The following is a 19,797-nucleotide window of genomic DNA, read 5'->3' on the forward strand; positions in this document are numbered from 1 at the left end:
GTGAGTTGTTGCAAGTCATTCAAAAGGGTTGGTTTGCTGCGGTCCAGTAAACAGCAAGAGATTTTCTTCAGTCTAATCATTGCTTCCTTACGAGGCTCTAATTGTCTACTGTGTATAGTGAAAAACAACATCCATAAAACCTTCATTTAAAATCCCAAACCCACCATTGTGAATGCTGCACCGAATATATTAACAACTTGCACCTTTTTAGGGGCCTAATCTTGTCTGGAATCTCCATTATAGTCCAGGTGCATGTGTTCAAATAAAAAATTTTCAGGTGGCAATCCGCTCCAGCGCATGATTTAGAAGAAAAAGATATGATGCCAAAAGTGCTAGATTTTATGACCTAGGTCCTGGTTGAAGAATAAGTTAGGATTTAGGAAAGAGCCCATGAAAAACTAAAAGGGAAATAAGAAGTTTGCTTGCATGCTCAATTGTCTCCACAATATGTCTTAACAGGAGACAAAGCAGCTTGCCGGAGATGATGGAAGAGAAGGGTGCGCTAGCACCCGGCGGGGAGGCAGGTTCGTGCACCAGCCAGATCAAGTTGTTAGCGGACAAGTGCTGTGCTAAAGTAGCGGCCGTTAGTGCCGTGAGCTCCCAACACGGCCCCCCAACACACAAAAAAAAAAGGTAAAAACAGGAAAAAAGTTTAACATTCAGTGGTACGGGTGAAATTAGCTTACAAGTTACAACAGATAGCAGAAATTGGTCAAGGAAAATTCTGAAACTGTGCTGGACATGGAAAATTTATATCAAAGAAGGAAGTAGGATTTCAAAGTATAGCCATCGTCAAATCACATAGAAAACACATAAAGATAAACTGCAATCATTTCAGAACACATCGACAGTTTATTTTAGAACCAATTGATAGTTCAGCGAGAAGAAAGAGAGTAAATCGTTTCACTAGAAATGGCTATGTATCATCAATTTATAGAGTTCTCTCTGTGGCAATAACATTCCTAGAGAAATCAAAGAGGTATTACGAACACCTAAAGATGGAAAACCCATGAATGATTTTTTTTTTTTTAACAGTCAACACAAATGTATATTGATGCAGCACAAAGTGCACCCAATAGAAACTACAACCACGTGGAGCATGCCAAACTTCTTAGGAGCCAGCGGATTCATAGACGTAGACTTTGACAAGCAAATATTTAATTTATTCTCCATCCTATGAGATAGCGTGCAAGCAAACAGAATTCCGGGTTTTTATGTAAATTGCCCATTATGGACAATATTGAATTTTAGTCAGATTTCTATATTTGTAATAGAATAATTCTAGCATATTTCCTTATTGTTGATTCCTATTTCGAGTATGATTCTATATCGGGTTTAATACTCGAACTAGAATTAGGGATCATTTCCTATATACGTGCATCTAATACATTGTATACCCTTTTGATATATTAATAAAATTTCTTCGAGAGAATTTTCTTCACCAATGAAGGGCTTCAATCCAGTTTGCTTCTATTTGTTTGTTAATCTTCAAAGTGTAATCCCAACAATCAAATCACCCCATCACCCCCTTTCCTACTATATGCCTTCATATTTTCACAACTTAAGAAAGTAGCAAGAAGAATATGAACTCCTTAGAAGGCTGTAATCTAAGCACATTGTCTAAAGTCTAAACACACATTAACATGTGTTCATGATGAAGGTAATCTTACAAGAACGTATCCTCTCAGATAATACAAAAGCTAGTTCTCCACAAATAAACTTGCAGAGAAATGAGTTTTTTATGATTTCAAAGAATGTCTACAGCTTGAATGTCAATCAATATTCCATTCATAGCAGAAAGCTTTCCTCACTTAGCGGTAAAAACAGAAAAGCTATATCACTCGCAATTTTTTCTACAATCCGAAACAATAAAGCACAAATTGGAAGCATCGACAAATCAAAATAAAATAAAATTTTTGAGAAAGATTATTTTACCACATACAAGTGCTCACACTTTTCACAACCGAAGCAGTGAAGCAGACAGAATGCTCCAGCAGAACTCTTGCAACCACTCTAGAGACTGCACTAGAAGAACGAAAAGCTAACACCATTTCTAGCAGAAAATAAGCTGTATTCTTCAATCTTTGTCTCTTCCTTTGAGCATGTATGAGCCTGAGCTGCAGGTAACTTCGAGACAAATCCTCCAGTAGTTTCTTCTTTTATAGAAAGTGAATTCAGATTGGACCCGGCAGCAACCCCATCCACCGGACCACCAAAGTGAAACAACGAGAAGGATGGACTGTCATTATGGGATCTAGAAGCATTTTCAACACTATCATTTTGTCCCCCTGATGGTGTTTTTGAAGGCACCTGTCTAGTTGGAAATGACTTTTCCAGAGGATGGTTACTTCCTGTCAGCTCACCAACAGCATCGACTTTCTGGAATCCACATGAACCAAGATTCTTGTATCGCTCCTTTGAGCTTGCAATGTTGACTCTATTAGCAGTCCGATACAAGGAATGTTGGTTTGCATCAAATGCAGGAACTGATAAAGGTTGAAGGGTACTGTACTGCATACAGAAATCCGAGGATTGATATCCAAGTGGGCTAGGGAGTATATATTGGCTGGGCTGGGAAAACGGCATCAATCCATTGGTAGGAGTAGCTGACCAAGAAGTTGCACTATGATTATGATACCCCATGGTTGGAGAAGGAAACAACGGCACATGGATGCTTTGATTATGCGCTGATAACATGTGCTGCTGAGAAGGGCCCATATTAAATCCAAATTGACCATTATCAGAATTGTGAACAGATTTTGTTGAACTTTCTCTTGAAAAGTTTGGCACCATACAGCTCTCTGCTGCAAAACCTGCAGTTGTCCTGGTGAAAGAATCATATCCATTTGTTCTGTGATTGCCGTCTGCAGTTTCATCGTGATATTTGTGAAAATTATTGCCATCACATATTGATATATCTCTGCCATCTGATTGTTGGCTAGCATCTTCTGAATCTGAAGTTGATGATGATTCTGCATTTTGAGTACTTGAGGAACTGGTGCTGGTGTCCCCCTCGCTAAGACATGATGAGCAGTTATCCGAACTAGAAGAGTTCGTTACAGGATCACAAGCATTATGCATCAAAAAGGTAGACATGATGGGGCATGAGTCAACTTCTTCCTTTGCACCATTCTTGGAATAGCAATCCGACTTAGCTGCTGGGACAAATCCATTCTGGTTACCATTCTGGGAGCTTGAAAAGGATTTATCGGAGTCCTTCATGGTATTCTCATGAAGTTGATAACTTTTCAAAGTTTCAGCTTTTCCTGAACTTACAGAATGCTCGGATGAGCAGAAATGAATTGCTTCAAGTACATTACAAGGTTGCTGGCGTTCATTCTTATCCTTATCAAATCTAGCTTCTTCAGATGGAACAACCTTAATAGTAGCTCCCAAGGTAAAGTCAGGATCAGAACTGCTTCTAGAGCACTTTTTGCGTGTATTCAGTGGTTCCCAAACCTGTTTTGTGTGGAAACTATCCTTGCCATGTGTGCCTCCAACATGCTTTCCCTTTGAAATTAGTGTACTATCTGGCACATAACAGCCATTATTGTATCTAACACTTCGATTGAATGACCTAGGCATATCCAGTGTAGCTTCTGTTTTATTTGCAATCTTGATCTCGCTACCTGACCTGACTGTAGAAATGTGATGCCCATCCTTTCCTTTGTAATCAGCCTGTTGGATGCAGCTACAAGCCTGGAAGTCAAATCTATCTCGCATTCTGCTGTTTGAACCGTGGAATTTATCACTGTATTTCATATTGGAATTTCTAGCACTGCTCTTCACAACCCTTTCCCTTGATGGCCTGTGAAGCCCATTCATGCCCCTAGATGAAGACATCATGCATCCATTTGAATCAGGCTCATCTTGCTGAATGCTACTCTCATTGCTCATGCTAGATTGGCACATGTCATACCAACTAGAAGCCTGATCCACAAGAGAATGAGAATCTTTTCCGAATCTCAATTTTCTCCTCGATGATTTTGACTGCTCAAGTACAAAAGAGCCATTGCCATCCCTAGCACCAAGCTCTCCATCGACATGACACTGATGCTGCAGACTATCATTCTTCAGGTTCTTCATACTGATGTTCTCAGTTGAGGTTTGTTCATCTGTACCATTAGGAGAAATAGGCCTGGGAAGCAGAGTGATATCTCCTGGTTGACTAACTGAGTCCCCAGACTCAAAAGGATTTGGTGATTCATCATGTGAATTTGTGGGCGAGTCATTCAAGAAGGAAGCTGAATCCTCACTAAGTGATTTTGACTCAACAAGTTTCTTGTCTCTTTCCCTTTCTTTTCCTTTTAGCCTCTCTTTTCTTCTAAGCTTTTTTTCTCTTTCTTTTGTCCTCCTCCTCTCCTTGCGCTCTTCTTCTTCACGTTTCTCTTTTTCTTCCTCCTCTAGAAGCTTGGTCTGTAAGACAAATCAGATGAGGTTGTAGAAATTCAACAAGAATGTGATGAACTCGCCACTTCATTGAAATTTTGCCCCTTATTTATAATGAAAATAGTAACTTAAATTTTTCAACCAGATAAATAAGAAAACATCAAATTACCTGCTTTTCTAAGGTAATAATCTCTTTGCAGGCAACATGAAGACGTTCTTCCAGCAATTTTAGGGCAAGACAAACAAACATACTGTGTGCATTTTGTCGAGCTGTACCTTCTCTGAAAGCCTTTTCTACCTAGAAGAACCTGATGAATTAGTTGCGAGACATACTGTGTATGCATGATATGAAATCGAGAACAAAACTGAAATCTTATTGCTACGGTTTTGCTTTGTTCCTTTATTATTTTCTGAATACATTATATAATACTGCTAAGATATATGTGTATATAGTAACAACAGTGAAGGTAGAATGCTACTGCCTCAATCAGCCTACATAAATTTACGAGGGGATCATAATCTAAAAGAGATACAGCCCATCAAACCAGATGAAATGACATATTAATCGGCAAGATCAAATCTGCAGATATAAATAATTAACATTAACTGATCATTGATCCAACTTACATCACGGCCATAGTCCTTGTGCACATTATAAAAATATGAAAACTTACATTATAAAAATATGAAAACTTATAAATTCCTAAATCTAAGTCATTGCTCAATTTTTGTTCACTAATTATTTTTTGCTATCCGGATGGTTTTCTTAAAGTCAAGACACAATCTCACAGGATTTGGACATTAAAGGCATGGCCAGGAATAATAGCTGCTTCCTTGCCCGAATTCTCCATGGTTGTAACTTTTCCGCTTAAAGTTCCCCAGCTAATGTTGCAGGAGAAAATGATTATGATGTCCCCATAAACATTAAGATTAAGTTACAAACAAAGAGCTTTTTGGTTCTTAACCTACTCCAAACTTTGTCTGCCATATCATGTGCAGCCTACAAGGAATGAGTAAAAATAGTAACACCAATACTCGTAGTATCTCTGTCACATCTAATAAAATTGCAAGTCACAAGGATTTTGCTTAATCCTTAACCCAAACAGAGACCTTTCTTCCGCCTTCTTCACTATCATCAACTTATTGATGCTTGTTTAAAGTTTCTACAGCATGATGTATTTTCTTATTTAAATTCGATGCATTTCTTCATTTTAATTCTTCAATTTGACACAAAAAAATAAAGGCAGAGCAAGCCACCATCATCCACAACAATCAAAAGTAAAAAGGTCAGGCCAGGATTTCCAAAAGAATTGATAACAAAATTCAAGTTTATACTCAGTCAAAAGGAAGTCAACAAGGTTTGAAGGTGTTCTTGCTTTCATAGGTTGGATATAATCATTCCACTTAAGACAATGTCATGAAACTGTGCTCTCTAAAAGTATCAATCTACCCATGTTATGTTATATATTTGATCACATCTATGAATTATAGTTCATGCTGGCTTTTACATGTCTCCTATCTTTATTCCTCTTCTCCACAATTCCTCGCATCACTACCTCAATAATACCTAGCTTAAGCCATTAAAAAAATCATAAAATCACAATTATGATGCCTAGAACAGTTTTATTCAAGCACACCAATAGCAGGAAACGAGAAAACATCAATCCATACATGCAGGTCAGCAGTATAAGTTAACATTATTTTTACATATGAATCCACATTTCAGTCACAGCTTCACAACGAGTAATAAGCTACAAAAACTTCACAGCTTCTTAAAGTCGGATCTTCCAGACACAGTAACTATTTAAGATCTTATTTTGCTTTTTTTCTTCTTCTGAATGTCCCCCGCGGGGGGGGGGGGGGGGGGGGGGGGTAAGAGTCCTTATTTTGGTTTACCTGCTAAGAAAGCATGTTATTTCCTGATTAAAAAAAAAATTAATTCCAAAATGTTATCCACTTCTAAATTTTCGTAAGTGGAATACATCATCCCTACAAACTTTGTAAAAAGCAAAAGAGGAATAAAACCAACTTCATGTGGTTAGGATAAGGATTGTCGGTCACGGTAGTCTCTGAATCTTTAGGTAGCAAACAATTTAACTGTTATGTGAGTTCAAGTTGGACTAGCAGATGAACGATACATGCATCTATTAAAATCATCAAAGTTTTCACTTGCTAATAACCATTTTTTTTTGGTGCAAGCTAAGTTCATCACCACATGGATTGAGTAGCCAATGTAATCTAGACAGCTAATGTTCATCAGCAATCTCATGCATCCACAAGTCAAAATGTGTCTTATTTTTGGAAATTGTGGAGTCAATTATCAAGTTGATAACAGTGTAAGTCTGCAAGTCAATACAGTGAATGCATTCTATTGCTATAAAATAACAAATATGATAATTATGAAATAGAATAGACATCTGTATAATTAAAATCCAGTTTAGAAATCATTTATCTTTAATTTTATCAATGGAATAGATTACATAATCTGCCCCCGTGTCATGATGATCTGCTCTTGAAGTCTAGGCCCTCAACACAAATCAAGGTCTGACACTCAAATCATAGTCCACATAACAGTACGAGATGTTGTAGGAACTTCTATAAAAGTTTAGAATATCTCTAAGAGAGAGTGGATAAGATGACTTGGAAGAAAAAATCCATTTTATTAATACTCAAATCAGCACATTCAAATCCACGACAAGGACTTGCTTTGCAGAGAACTCGGTACAGTTCACTAATTGGAAAGGCTAAATATATGCAAATTGTACCCCATTTTGAAAGGGGCTAGGTTATTTTAATAGAGTACTACTGCAACACTACTCATATAATTGTCTAATGGTAATAATGTTTTGTTCTTGGCACACAGTTTCTCCATCTTACACCACGAAGATGCTAGTACCAGTCCCACATGAAGAAGGTGGTGGGGTAACATTAAGTGGACAGTCAGCCACGGAAAAATGAAATGGATCCAAATTCAATACACAGCCAACCCTCAATAGATCGGACGAGGATTGGTGGTTGTGACTTGTGACAATGACTGATGACATAGTTTCTTCATTCAGGCTGTACTTGGAATAGCCTCAGAATAATACAATTTGCCAGATCAGTAACAGAATAAAAGGAGATTACAATGATGGTAACAGCAAACGGATATGAGCTTGTAAAAAATTTACAAAAAGTGGAAGAAGAGTGTAGCATGCGGAGAGAACAACAAGCTGCTCTGCTTAAAATACCTGTTCTTTGAATATAACTGTCGCAGCATCGAGAAGAAATTCTCGTGCAAGTTCAGGACTCTTGGCATGCTTCTGTGGACGGGTTCCCTCACTGTCAAGTTCATTTCCATCCTTGTCCATAGCATCATCATCCTGCTCTTACAAATCAACAAAAATCAGCTAGCATGGACTATTGAAAAATCACACCCTTTTTTTCACATCATCATCCACTAGTACTATTAAAGACAATTCGTTCTATAAGCATTATACGCAGCAGGCCCTCAATTGAACATACCTCTTCTTCCTCAGCTTCTTCGGCATGCTCAAAAAACCTTCTGATACTTTCCCCCTTAGTTATTGTTACAAAACCATCCCCTACTATTAGTCTGCGATGGACACATGGTTGTCCCTTCAATGCATGTGCCTTTACACAGAGCTCAGTGCAGCGACCATCAAGCTTCCAAGCCCTAAGTGTAATAAAGCATGCACTCAGACCACCAAGATCAAGTCCATTCACCTGGACCTTTCCATTCATTCCAACATCTTCGAAGTCTAAAATGTCTGATTTCCCTTCTCCTGTTCCAACTGCCCATTCAAAATGATGATATGTTCCAACTGTGTCCGTAAATGACTGGTGCCAATCAGCTTGGATGGTGTCCTCTGATACCTGAAAATGATATGACAAAAAATCCAGGTCATCTGATAGCTCAATGAGGAAGAGTTTTTATTCTTGCAATTCTCATCATGCTTCTGTAGAATAAATCATATTTCTCCTAAGAAACTGCCTGTTAAATTGTTAAACAATATGAACAGGCAAGTAAAATTTAGACATGCATCTTTGAAAACACTGGCAAATGCAAACCTCATATTGGAAAGCTGTATCTGCAACACAAAACCAACTAGTGCATCGGGGTTCCCTTCGCATGCGCTTTAGTTCCTTCAACTCTTTGAATTCACGAATGACATTTCTTCGGCAATCTCTGCAAAACCTCTTGCTCTCAAACCTGTGAAAAGAAAATTGAATTCACAATAATGTTAACCCGTTCTAACTGTGCATATAATTCAAAAAACATTTACCCAATAATGGCAGTTGGACGAAATTCAATTTGACATTTAAAGCCACTTCAAGATCATTAGCACTATTAACTTACTACTAACACTAGCCCAACCATATCAGCTAACAGAATATTAACTGGAAGTAAGAGAGAACCATCTCATGGCTAATATCTGGAACCAAGCTTCATCATGGCTAGTTTTCGAAATGCCCAACCTATATATTTATATATTGAAGAGTTCCACATTATGCATCTAATGTCAAAGGAATTGATCGTCCTATCTAGATTAGCAAGGGAATAAAAACAAATGATACCCCATTGATTCTCATAGGTAGGTCAATGTATGCTTCTGCTAGCATGGATTGCAAGCAAACAGTAATCTTGGCGTTCATCCTAAATTCAACAGTCCAACTTCTTTAGCAAACTCAATAGGGCAAGTAAAATAGTATAAATAAACGATAATATGACCGGTGGGTGAAGAAGAAAACTGAACAACGGCAACCAACAATAGATAATCTAATCTCTTGATCTTGGCAACACACTGCTTCCACTGAAATAATACATAATTCCTGAAGAAGATTATACAGTATAAAAAACTTGGATTAGCATCAATATGGGACAACTTAGGAGTTAGTAGGACTGATGATCATATCATATTCTACCTTACCTATATTGTATGTTGGGTCATAAGAACCCAAAGTTTGTAAACATTGGACTATACAAGTAGAAACTACACATCCAGCTTCTCTTAGGCATGAGGCCAATAAGTTTGTTCTTTGACAACTTTCATTGACAGTGCTCAAGGAAACAAAAAGTTTTGAAGATGAAAAAACTAATCCCAGTTTCTTCCATGTTAACTCCTCCTTTGGTATGTGCGCTCCTGTTTAGTCTTATAAGGGAAGGCTGAGAACCATCTTTGGATGAAAGAAACTGGAGGATAAAGTAAGCTAACAAAGGAAACGCAACTACCCTCTTGTGTTCAGCTTAGAACATGGCACCACCTACTGGTTTTTCTTGGCAACAAGGAAATACTCCTAGTATAATAAAACAGGAAGCCATTTAGTGCATAAAATAGTAACGCATATTTCAACCAATTATTCGAGCTTATGTTTTCAGTATGCTATATGAAAAGGCTTAGAAGGAGGGAAAACCAACTTCAAAATCAAGGTGGAATTTATGGGGTCAAGGAGTGAGGGGGGAAGTGTTTTATAGAAAGTTCTAAAAGATTATGCGGATTTAAGAGATGTTAGCAATTTATAAACCCAACGCAACTCATAAAAGATCATATTGATTTAGGAGATTTACTTGTGGTAGGTGCCACCAAATTAGTCACAAATCCACCATTCGCTTCAGCCCTTGTTTTATTAAAGCTACTATGGAAGATGCTTGTTATACAGGGACCACCACAGTACCTTCAATCAATCACATTTCCAGTGACTCGAGCCATTGAGAAGTTGGTAACGCAAAATCTTACAATATGTTATTGCAGAAGGAAGATGATATACCTATGTCATGCATGAAATTGTGGCTAGCTCATCTATGTTCTCTGTACCCAACTGAAGATTGCAACTTTTGTGTTTCCTACTTCCATATGTTGTTGTCATTTTCATAAGGATTTTAAATAACATGGCCTTTTACTTGTGACCACAATTATTACCATTGCTTGTCCATAATTTGATGTAAGGTCTACTGTTATTCCATTAAACTCTACTGATTCAACATTCTTGGTTTTTCAAGCAAGTAGTTGTTTTTGTGATTGAAAAATTCACATCATCAATCACATTCTGTAGCCCCATTCAGAAAATGACTTAACAGATGTGCTTCTTTCAGTATGAAGGCAAGGAGAGCCAACCTAAGACAAACAGCAAGTGATACAGGAATTCAATGTGGTGCATATCAGAGTTGAAAAGTATGGTACCTAGGAAAAACAAAAATGACAGACAAGATGTAAAAGACAACAGCCAAGCAATGAAATTCCTTGTAAGAGGAAACAACGCAACATAGCCAGAGTGATGATGAAGTCAAAAATCTATCCCCAATAATGGCATCACTAGGGATCCAAACAATTGGATAGTAACGGATGTGAAGACACCACAACTACTCCGTTCAGGATAATTGTGTGTGCCAAGTATGATACCCTATTTTGAATTTCAGAGCTTCAATGAGCAATAACCACATAAACTGATTTTATCAGAGAAGTTTAGAAAGTAATCTCAATGACTTCATCCAACCTTCTCATCTTAAAGGAACAAAAGCCCTAGCTATGCCCTTGATAATGTGTGGCACATACATCAACTATTTCAATTTGGTGTCTTCGTTGACCTGATTGTTAGTTCTAACAAGTAGGCTCTCTGAAAATAACAAAAATACCTGCTTAGAATACGTGCACCTCTATTGACTGTATCCATTTCTTGTTGCAAGCACTTTGAACATTAGACAGTTCTGATGCTACTTCACAATTTACTGGGACAACAGTTCTGAGTTGAAATTCAGAAATTGTAAAAGTTTCCTATGAACATGTTCGGTGAGAATATTCAAAAGTGGCATGTATGCTTGCTCCATCAGTAACCTTAGCCCGAATTAAAAGAGGTCAGTCATTTATGTTTGACATTCTATTATAATATTTGAGCATTACAGGTGATCCACAGCCCATGTAGCATGACGAACAGTACTAAGGGTCAACGGCAACAAGGCTTATTGTTCAACAATCTACCTCATGAATGGGATTAGACAAAATTTTTGACATAATAACGAGAATTACATGACTGAATACTTAAATGACTTCCAGATATTCGAAGACCAAGACAGAATATCTGATCTAAGTGCAGTGAGGGTCAAGGGAAACTAAGATTTATTCTCCGACAATCTGCCTCATGAAATAACAATAGACCCAATTTTGGACATAATAGAAGTGATTCACATGGATGCATATTTGATTTACTTCCCATATTCAATGAGGCCGACAGTCTATCTATCTAAGTGAACTTTGATCTCCAAAATGCAAGTGCTTCACTGATGAATGTGGATCATGTTAGTGAAGGAACTATATCAAACAATGTTGAGTGGATATCAGCCACCAGGGAACAGTTTCATAATGAGTTTGTAAAGTGCATAAATTTAGAATTTCTTTTTAAGCTAGATAAGTGGAGAACCACATGGACTTTTTTTTTGTTTAGGTAATTGAGAACCATATGGACTTTCAATATAAAAGGCATGCCCTATACAGTCGTTTATAGTTATACTTATTCCTCCCTCATAAGAAAGCTTAAGGTATTACTCAGTTTTAATTCTTATAGAAGATTAAATTATCCAGTAAATATTAGATGAAAAACAAACCTCCTCAAGCCTTCACAGATTTGATGAACTTCTAAACTAACTCTACACATCTAGCTAAAAACTCTGCAAATGTTACCTAAACAGAATAGTACTTCTGTCATAAATGAGTAAGTCATCTCTACTTCTTGAGAATATTATCAACAATCAGCCAGATTTTCATACTGAATGTGTGCTCAAAATATGTCTTACCAAGACCTTCACATATACTTCCGCACTGCCAATAGAAGATTTTCATGAGGTCCTTTTCTACTCTCAGTCCTCTGAAATTATTTTATTTGCAATGGTTGAAATTTGTTAATTCTGCAGGAACCTGTTTTGGATTACAAGAGTTATCTTTCCACCTAATACCATGTCCAACCTAAATAAACATGAATGACAAGATAGCAGCAATACTATCTACTTTAGATAACTACGACATTCTTCCATGATAATTCCTTGTTTTCTCTTTCTTTTCCAGACAGACTAGAGCCTCTAACAATTGCTTGGACACAATGGTTTCACAAACAAATGCCAGTTTTGTGGAGTTCTCACTGACAAGTGGTTCATAAAAGCTTCTTCTCTTATAGAGACAATTGCTAAAGCAGTGAGCATTTACCTTTAAGCTTGTGTAGAGCTACCTTGGTCGAAATCTATAAGAAATGCATGTAATGTTCTAGTGTCATCTTAGCTAGCTTAGAGATAAGAAGCATACTTTCTAGGCCTTGAAGTTTGTTTTTGGCATTCTGCTTATGTTCTGAGCAACTAAGAATTGATCTTTCCCTCCTATGTAGTATGACCCTGATAATAAATTTTCTCATGACCAATTATGGAAAAAAATGCACATTCTTTGTTGGGGCTGATTGTACAAGCTTTCTTTGGATGCCTTTCCACTAACCAACCAAGCCCTTTTATCCCTATTTCTTGTAATCAAACAACAAAGAATTTTCAGTACCTAAATTATTCATTTTGCTTGCCGTAGTAGGTTCACTGTCATCAATAGCTCATCCTTTATGCAAATAAGATTTCTTGAAGATTAAATATCTTAACATAAAGAATCTAAGACAAAATATACTCACCTGAACATAAGTCTATCCATGAAATCACCCTCCTTCATCCTCAGAAGAGATAATCTAGTTTCATCACCCAGCGCAGACCAAAAATCCACTAATGTATCACAAGAAAGCCTGGCAGTGTGCAAAGCACAGGTTTCTCGACTTCCGTGCCCTCTGCCATAATTAGACATCCCTTGACTTATCCATCCCCTGCCTCCCCCACCACATGCATCAGGGTAGAGCAGCTCACGTTCACGTTCCCTCGCTCGGGCACTGTCAAAAACCTACACGAACCAGTACAGCAGACTTCAATGATCATATAACTAAAGTGGTGAGACAGTTAGCAATTTCATAAAGTGGAAAGTTCAGTCTATCAATGATAATCATGAAGCAGGATTTGAGAGAACTCCAGAACAAAGTGCAAGTCTCATAGCAGAAACTTATTAAAAATTTAGCAAGAAATGAAGATGTGAAGAAAAAGGGACACGGCATGGAATGGAAGCACTAAACAAGACATCAGAAATTGGAAAGCTTAAGAGATTGACACAGAACAATGTGAAAAGAGTTGGATGCTGCAATGTCATCAATGCAGCACACAACATGAAAATAGGGGATAGTGGGGCTAGCTTATTTGCTGAATGAAAAAAAAGAGAGAAAAAAGTGAGAGTTGTGATAGTGTATTATGACTTACATTCTGGAGCGTCTTCAGTGACTTAGCATATGTAAAGCAGTCAAGAAGCGTTAGTATGCCATCCTTGGTTGCTATCAGGCCTCCCCAAGGGTGTACAGCCGGGTCCTGAACTTCATCTAATTCACTATCATTCAGAATCTTGGAGGCCCCCATTTTGTTGGGCAGGTGCATGCCCGCACCTTCCAGCTGCAATGACTTTGCATACATGACAATCTGTGTGAAGCCATCCAGAAGCAACCCATTGCACCTGGAACAGTAAAGGTTTTTGCGGCCTTGTTCAAAGAGGGCATGCTTATCAATCCTCAGGAGCTGCTGTCGAGCTTTACGAGGTAACTCACTCCAGAACTAGTCCAAATGCATAAAAAATCCAATTACGATTTGTTTTTCTCATATCACAATCATTTAAAACATAGAAAATCACAGGTACGAATTAGATTCTTTCAGTGAAGAACATGAACCGGAGCACATTTCTTCAACTACAGTATTCTCCGTTGCTTCTTGAATCTGACATGAATTATGTCAGAAACCCATTCTTGAAGTAAGATTGGTTCATTGTCACGCTAAATTCTCATGGCATACATTTTTTTTAGCAACTGAAGAGGCTTTGAAAAAAAAACAGCAGGATTACTCTCACCCGGATTACTCACACCAGGAGTTTGGAATGACGAAAGAAAGAAAAACTTAAGAAAAAAATTTACAAGATAATACAAGCATGCTCGGCAATAAGTACTCATATCAACGAGTGAAAAATGTGACTCGATGCAAATTTCCATTCAAAAACAGGATCATGCTAAGGTTAATTATCGAGCTACTGACTTGAATCACACGCACAAAAAAAGTTGCGTATGAACATTAGCTTGTGCTTTCAAAGATATTTCGAACCTCTTTACATATTAAAACAAGAAAATAGGATAAAAACAAAATAAATTTGTTTTAATATCTAAATCTACATCCAATCCAGCTGCAAATCCAATCAACACAAAACAGGACCGCAAACTAGATCTATCAAATCAAGAAACAGAAAATCCGATCAACATCGCACGTGAAACCAATCAAGAACCCGATTAAAACCAGGAAAGACCCAGAAACCACGAGGAATCCAATCAAAAGATCGAACGAACCGGCGCCGATCGATCGGGGCCGATACCTTCTGGAGCTGATCAAAGGTGATGTCGTCCCGGTGCCTGGACCAGATTCCGTAAATGGACGCGGATCTGGGGGCGGCGGGCGTGGCCGGAGCATTGCCGAATTGGGCGTTCCTCTGCAAAAGGCCAGGCATCTTCTCGTCTCCCCTCAACAGCGGCTCGTCGATCCCTCCCCCCTCGAGCTGCTATCCATCCACGGCCGGGGGATCTTGGTGGGATGATCGGGGCGGAGGAGGAGAGATCGCCGAGTCCTGTAGCGGCGGGGGCGCAGGGATCCGAATCGCGATCGCGGGGCCGCCGGATTCGGATCGGACGGGTTGCCGGGGATCGGATTAGAGACGACGGCGGGGGCGATCAGATTCGGCGGCGAGCGTGGGTTGGGGGATTGGGGGCGAGAGACGACGGAAGGAGATGGACGAAGGGTGGGGGTTTTGTTGATGAGATTTGCTGGTCTCTTCTTTTGTAGAGAGAGAGAGAGAGAGAAGGTTTACATGAAGTCCGCTATCGTGGGGGTGGGCGCAGGGGTTAAAGGTAAAAGAAGTGGAGGGTATATACGAAACTGCCGTCATTCCCTTCCCCGTAGCGATCGAAATGTAAATTATGATACGTACGAGGGGATTCCTGTAATTCTGGGCGAGAGTTCGTCTACTCGTTGTAAAAGGACCCGTATAACATTGGCATCGAAGGAAGGAGTGCTTTTAAATTGTATCTTTCCCACAAAAGTATGATCGCTCTTCTTTCATGATATCATCCATTGGATCCCACCCCATACAACTCTCAATGCACTCTAAACTCTTTCATTCATCAGCTTGCATAGGTTTTAAAATAATATTTGCACAATCTACTAGCAAATTCATGCAAAAAAAGGTGAATCATTCTATCGTGCGGAAGATACAACTTTTTATCTGTTTTTAATATTTTAGGCAAGGAAGCTTATCTAGACCTCCACTGAATAAAAGTAACTCAATCTAAACTAGTGAGTTGTATTTAAAGAGGCATGTGCGAATGTGTGTTGATGGAAGAGTTCCATGCATGGTTTGTTGACATCCGAGGGAGCGCAGGTTAGTCGGTGCTCGTGCCAGTGATTTCTCGATAGAAATATAGGAACCACGCCAAGCTAGGGGCATTGGGCATTACTATTGTGAACCGAACATTAAAAATTCTTTGCAAAAATCTGTTTAGCAATTTTATGCCAATCATTGGACCTACTATCAATTTTACTATGGTCGTGATAAGCTTTGAGAACAAATGAATGACGGATCTTGTATATTTCGTATTAATTTCTATGCAAATAGAACGGCATCATATATATTCGATGGTAGCAGATTCCGGCAACATGCATAAATACAAGTCAAAAAGCACACCTAATTTCTAAAACACACCAAGTTCAAATCCTGCACTGAGAATAAGAAGAGAACTTTGAAACCTAAGATCTAACCTGCACCATCTAATAATGACCTATTTCGAGGCTTTGAATCATCTCAGCCGTCCAAATATTAAATTTTTCATGACAAAAAATATAGCTGTTCATCCAAATAGAAAACCTTCAATTTACCGTACACCCACTTTGTATCTACTTAAACTTTTCCACGGATAAAGGGAGAGTATAGCTGGAAAGGAAGGTATAGCGATGAATGTGCTAAAATTCCGCACTTCTTTACTAAAAACACCTCCACTATAATTAGTTACGCAAAACTCCCTTAAGTTCCAAAATCGTATTACCTCGGTTATTCGTTCGCATGATGAATTTACGCTTCACGAGCTGCCTTTTCTGCCCTATAATTTCCCAGATGTAAAGGGCATTTTTGTTAACTTGATTATCTTTTTTGTCCTTGGAGGGGCAATGTCGTTATCTTCGGGAACAGTGTCGTCATTTTGATTGACCAGATTCTTCCTCCTATGAATCGCGATGACGATAACATCCTGACATTATTTCGTGAGGTTAAATGACGGTTTTGATTTTGATCCGTTGGATTGGAAGGTGATGCGATGAGGTGCGGTATCGGTGGATTATGAGATGGATGGCTGTTCTGATTCTTTGATTTGGATCACTTGTCATATTTTAGTGGATGTTGGAAAATATTCATGAAAAATGCTAAAGATTATCACCTACTGGATCAATGCTTGGGTCACCAAACTTATATGGAAGTTGGCAGTTGGTTGAGTGATGGATAGGATCTAATTGTCACCATTAATTCATCCGGGTATTGCACCAATCTTGGATTGCCACTTTAGCCTGAGGGCAATCAAAAATAGTACTCAATATCGATTTATGATGGTTGTGTGATGATACTCGTTGTATGATGATTCGATATCAAATTTTTGTAGAATTCATTTTTCACGTAACAAAAAAAATCTATTTTTGAAATTATAAAGGGCTCGTTATTTGCTAGGAGATAGAAAATCATGATATTGAGCGTCGAGCATGCTATATGCTTGGTTTAAGTTGCTATCCTATGATTTACTTTAGACCAGTCCACAATAGTATTAAGAAAATATCTTACTAATAATGGATGGTATTTTGAGAAAAATGATTAGAAAATGCTATATGGAATTACTATTGATTTGATTTATTGTTTATGGAAGAAATAATATCATGCATGATCATGGACCATCAAGTCTCATTTTTATTGCATGCTCGATATGTATAGCTATTGGATGATGATTGTGATACTTTATCTATATTATTTATTATGTTTTACTGAATTTTAGGAATTTTTCGTGAAATATGCATGTTGGATCCATGCCTAGGTCATCAATTTTATGTGGAAGTTGGTAGTTGAGTAGGAGATAGGGTCTAACCGTCATCCCAATCTCTGATTTCCATGTTAGCCTAGTGAACTGAGCGATAACTTGACTACGATCGATAACAATACTCAATATCAATTTATGATAGCTGGCTTTGTGATGCTGCTCACTGCATCGTAACCCAACATCAAATTTTTGTAGAATCCAATTCTTGTGTAACTAAGAAAAACTATTTTTGAATTATAAATGATCCATTATTTGCCGGGAGATGGAAAAACATGAAAATTGAGCATGGAGCATGCCATGTGCTTGATTTAAGTTGCCATCTGATGGGTTGCTTCAGAAAAGATTTTACTAATAATGGATAATATATTTAGAAAATGCTACATGGAATTACTATCAATTTGATTGATTGTTTATGGGAAAATCACTATCATGCATGATCATGGACACTCGAGTCTAATTTTTATCACGGATAGTCAAGTCTAATTTTTATCACCTACTTGATTTGTATTACTATCGTATGATAGTTTTGATTCTTTGACATGTATTACTTATAATATTTTAATGGATCTTGGAAAATGTTCATGAAAAATTCTAAGTATCATCACCTGCTAAATCAATGCTCAGGTCACTTATCTAATATAAAAGTTGGTAGTTAGTTGAGTGTTAGATAGAGCCTAACCGTCATGGCTAATTCATCATGGTATTGCACCAATTCCTAATTGCTGTGTTAGCCTAGTGAACTAACCGATAACTAGAGGGCAATCAATGATAGTACTAAATATCGATTTATGATAGTTGGCTATATGATACTACTCTCTGCATCGTGACCTATCATCAAACTCTTATATGACCCAATTCTCATATAGCCCAATTCTTATGTAATTGAAAAAAAAACTATTTCTAAATTTATAAAGAGCTCATTGTTTGTTAGGAGATAGAAAATCATGAAATTGAGCATCGAGCATGCCACATTCTTGATTTAAGTTGCTATAATGCTATATGAAATTACTATTGATTTGAATGTTTTTATTTGGGAAAATGCTATCATGCATGATCGTGGACAATCAAGTCTAATTTTTATCGCACTCAAGGTGACTATACTCTGTAGACATGTCTGATTGTTATGCATATGATAGGTCTAGTGAAATGCATATCACAGTTATAATTTTATGCAACAGTATATGTTGCAACAAAGATAAAATTAGGCACAATCTTTGCTATTCATGATTAGGCTAGTCTGGCTTAAAAATACCCTTAAACATGCACTTTGTGATGCTAATTATTTGGCAAATGACCAACAAGTTGGCTTGTGAGATTTTGTACAAGCGACTTAAGCTTGTAAATTATAAGAAATGGTATTGACTGGGAAGAACTCTAGACTACTTTTGGTTCATCAAAGGTTATTTGCCGAATATAGGGTTCATTTGGATGTATTAGAAAATAATGATATCTCATGAATTTTGAATTTAACCATCTAGATTTTGTGATGTGGGGTGTCTGGTTGTGCCGTGAAATCTTTAAATATTCTTAAAATCATGAAATCAAATTTTTTTACGTTGAGTAGAAATCTTTGAATTCATCTTTTTTTTTTTTTTTTTTTCTTCCCCCCATCTTAGCCATCTTTAAATACTTATGTTCTTAAACTTTGTTTGTGTAACCACCAAGCACTTTTGGAGACATATTAAGTTTTAAAATTTTTAAAATTTAATCAATGAAAAAAATGGAAACATAATTTTTAGATTTGCAAATTTTAAAAGAAGCCATAGATTTATTGGCTAATCTGCATTCATGATGAAAGGAGGACTGCAAGAAACCAAGTCAGCAAGGTTTTGTTGGCAAAGTAATTCATAAATTCTGTTAGATGTTAACATAATGTATTTGCAAAAGCTAGAAATCTTTTTTGTTTTTTTTAAATTTTAAAGTAATTCATATTTTTTATTTTTATCAATTTCTCATTTTCATCCGCGTCAAAATTCACGCTACCTGCCGTCAAACGTGCTCGCCAACCCCCTTCCCCTACCCCCACCGCACCCACCGCACCCAATTGTAAGCCGCCAAGGAGCACTCGTGCGATTGCACACGAGCTGAAAACTCACGTGTTGGCCGCCCACTCGACGAGCACCCACTCTGAGAGATCATATGCAGTTCCATCTTCTATTTTATTTTATTTTTTTATTTCACAAAGAT

General features: G+C 37.7%; 1 protein-coding gene across 1 annotated transcript; it reads right to left on the reverse strand.

Annotated features, from left to right (window-relative positions):
- Nucleotides 1-1,880: 1,880 nt before the first annotated feature.
- On the reverse strand, nucleotides 1,881-15,423 carry LOC103712958 (uncharacterized). The gene is made up of 8 exons (XM_008799681.6): nucleotides 14,859-15,423; nucleotides 13,712-14,056; nucleotides 13,045-13,304; nucleotides 8,461-8,602; nucleotides 7,894-8,265; nucleotides 7,620-7,751; nucleotides 4,559-4,687; nucleotides 1,881-4,416 (listed from the first exon to the last, which is right to left on the reverse strand). The coding sequence occupies exons 1-8, from the start codon at nucleotides 14,988-14,990 to the stop codon at nucleotides 2,026-2,028; spliced, it is 3,903 nt and encodes a 1,300-aa protein (XP_008797903.1). The 5' UTR covers nucleotides 14,991-15,423; the 3' UTR covers nucleotides 1,881-2,025.
- Between the last annotated feature and the right edge of the window lie 4,374 nt (nucleotides 15,424-19,797).

Source organism: Phoenix dactylifera, chromosome 7, assembly GCF_051530095.1.
Source record: "Phoenix dactylifera cultivar Ajwa chromosome 7, Ajwa_hap1_PhDact_Kaust_v1.1, whole genome shotgun sequence".
Taxonomy (NCBI): Eukaryota; Viridiplantae; Streptophyta; class Magnoliopsida; order Arecales; family Arecaceae; genus Phoenix; species Phoenix dactylifera.

Bases quoted from the DNA above. Each gene is read 5' to 3' on its own strand.
- LOC103712958 (XM_008799681.6), bottom strand. From the start codon at position 14,990: ATGCCTGGCCTTTTGCAGAGGAACGCCCAATTCGGCAATGCTCCGGCC. The intron at 13,305-13,711 runs GTAAGTCATAAT...TGGTTCGTGTAG, and splicing joins CACTGAAGACGCTCCAGAAT to GTTTTTGACAGTGCCCGAGC. The intron at 4,688-7,619 runs GTATTTTAAGCA...AGGTTCTTCTAG, and splicing joins CAGTTATATTCAAAGAACAG to GTAGAAAAGGCTTTCAGAGA.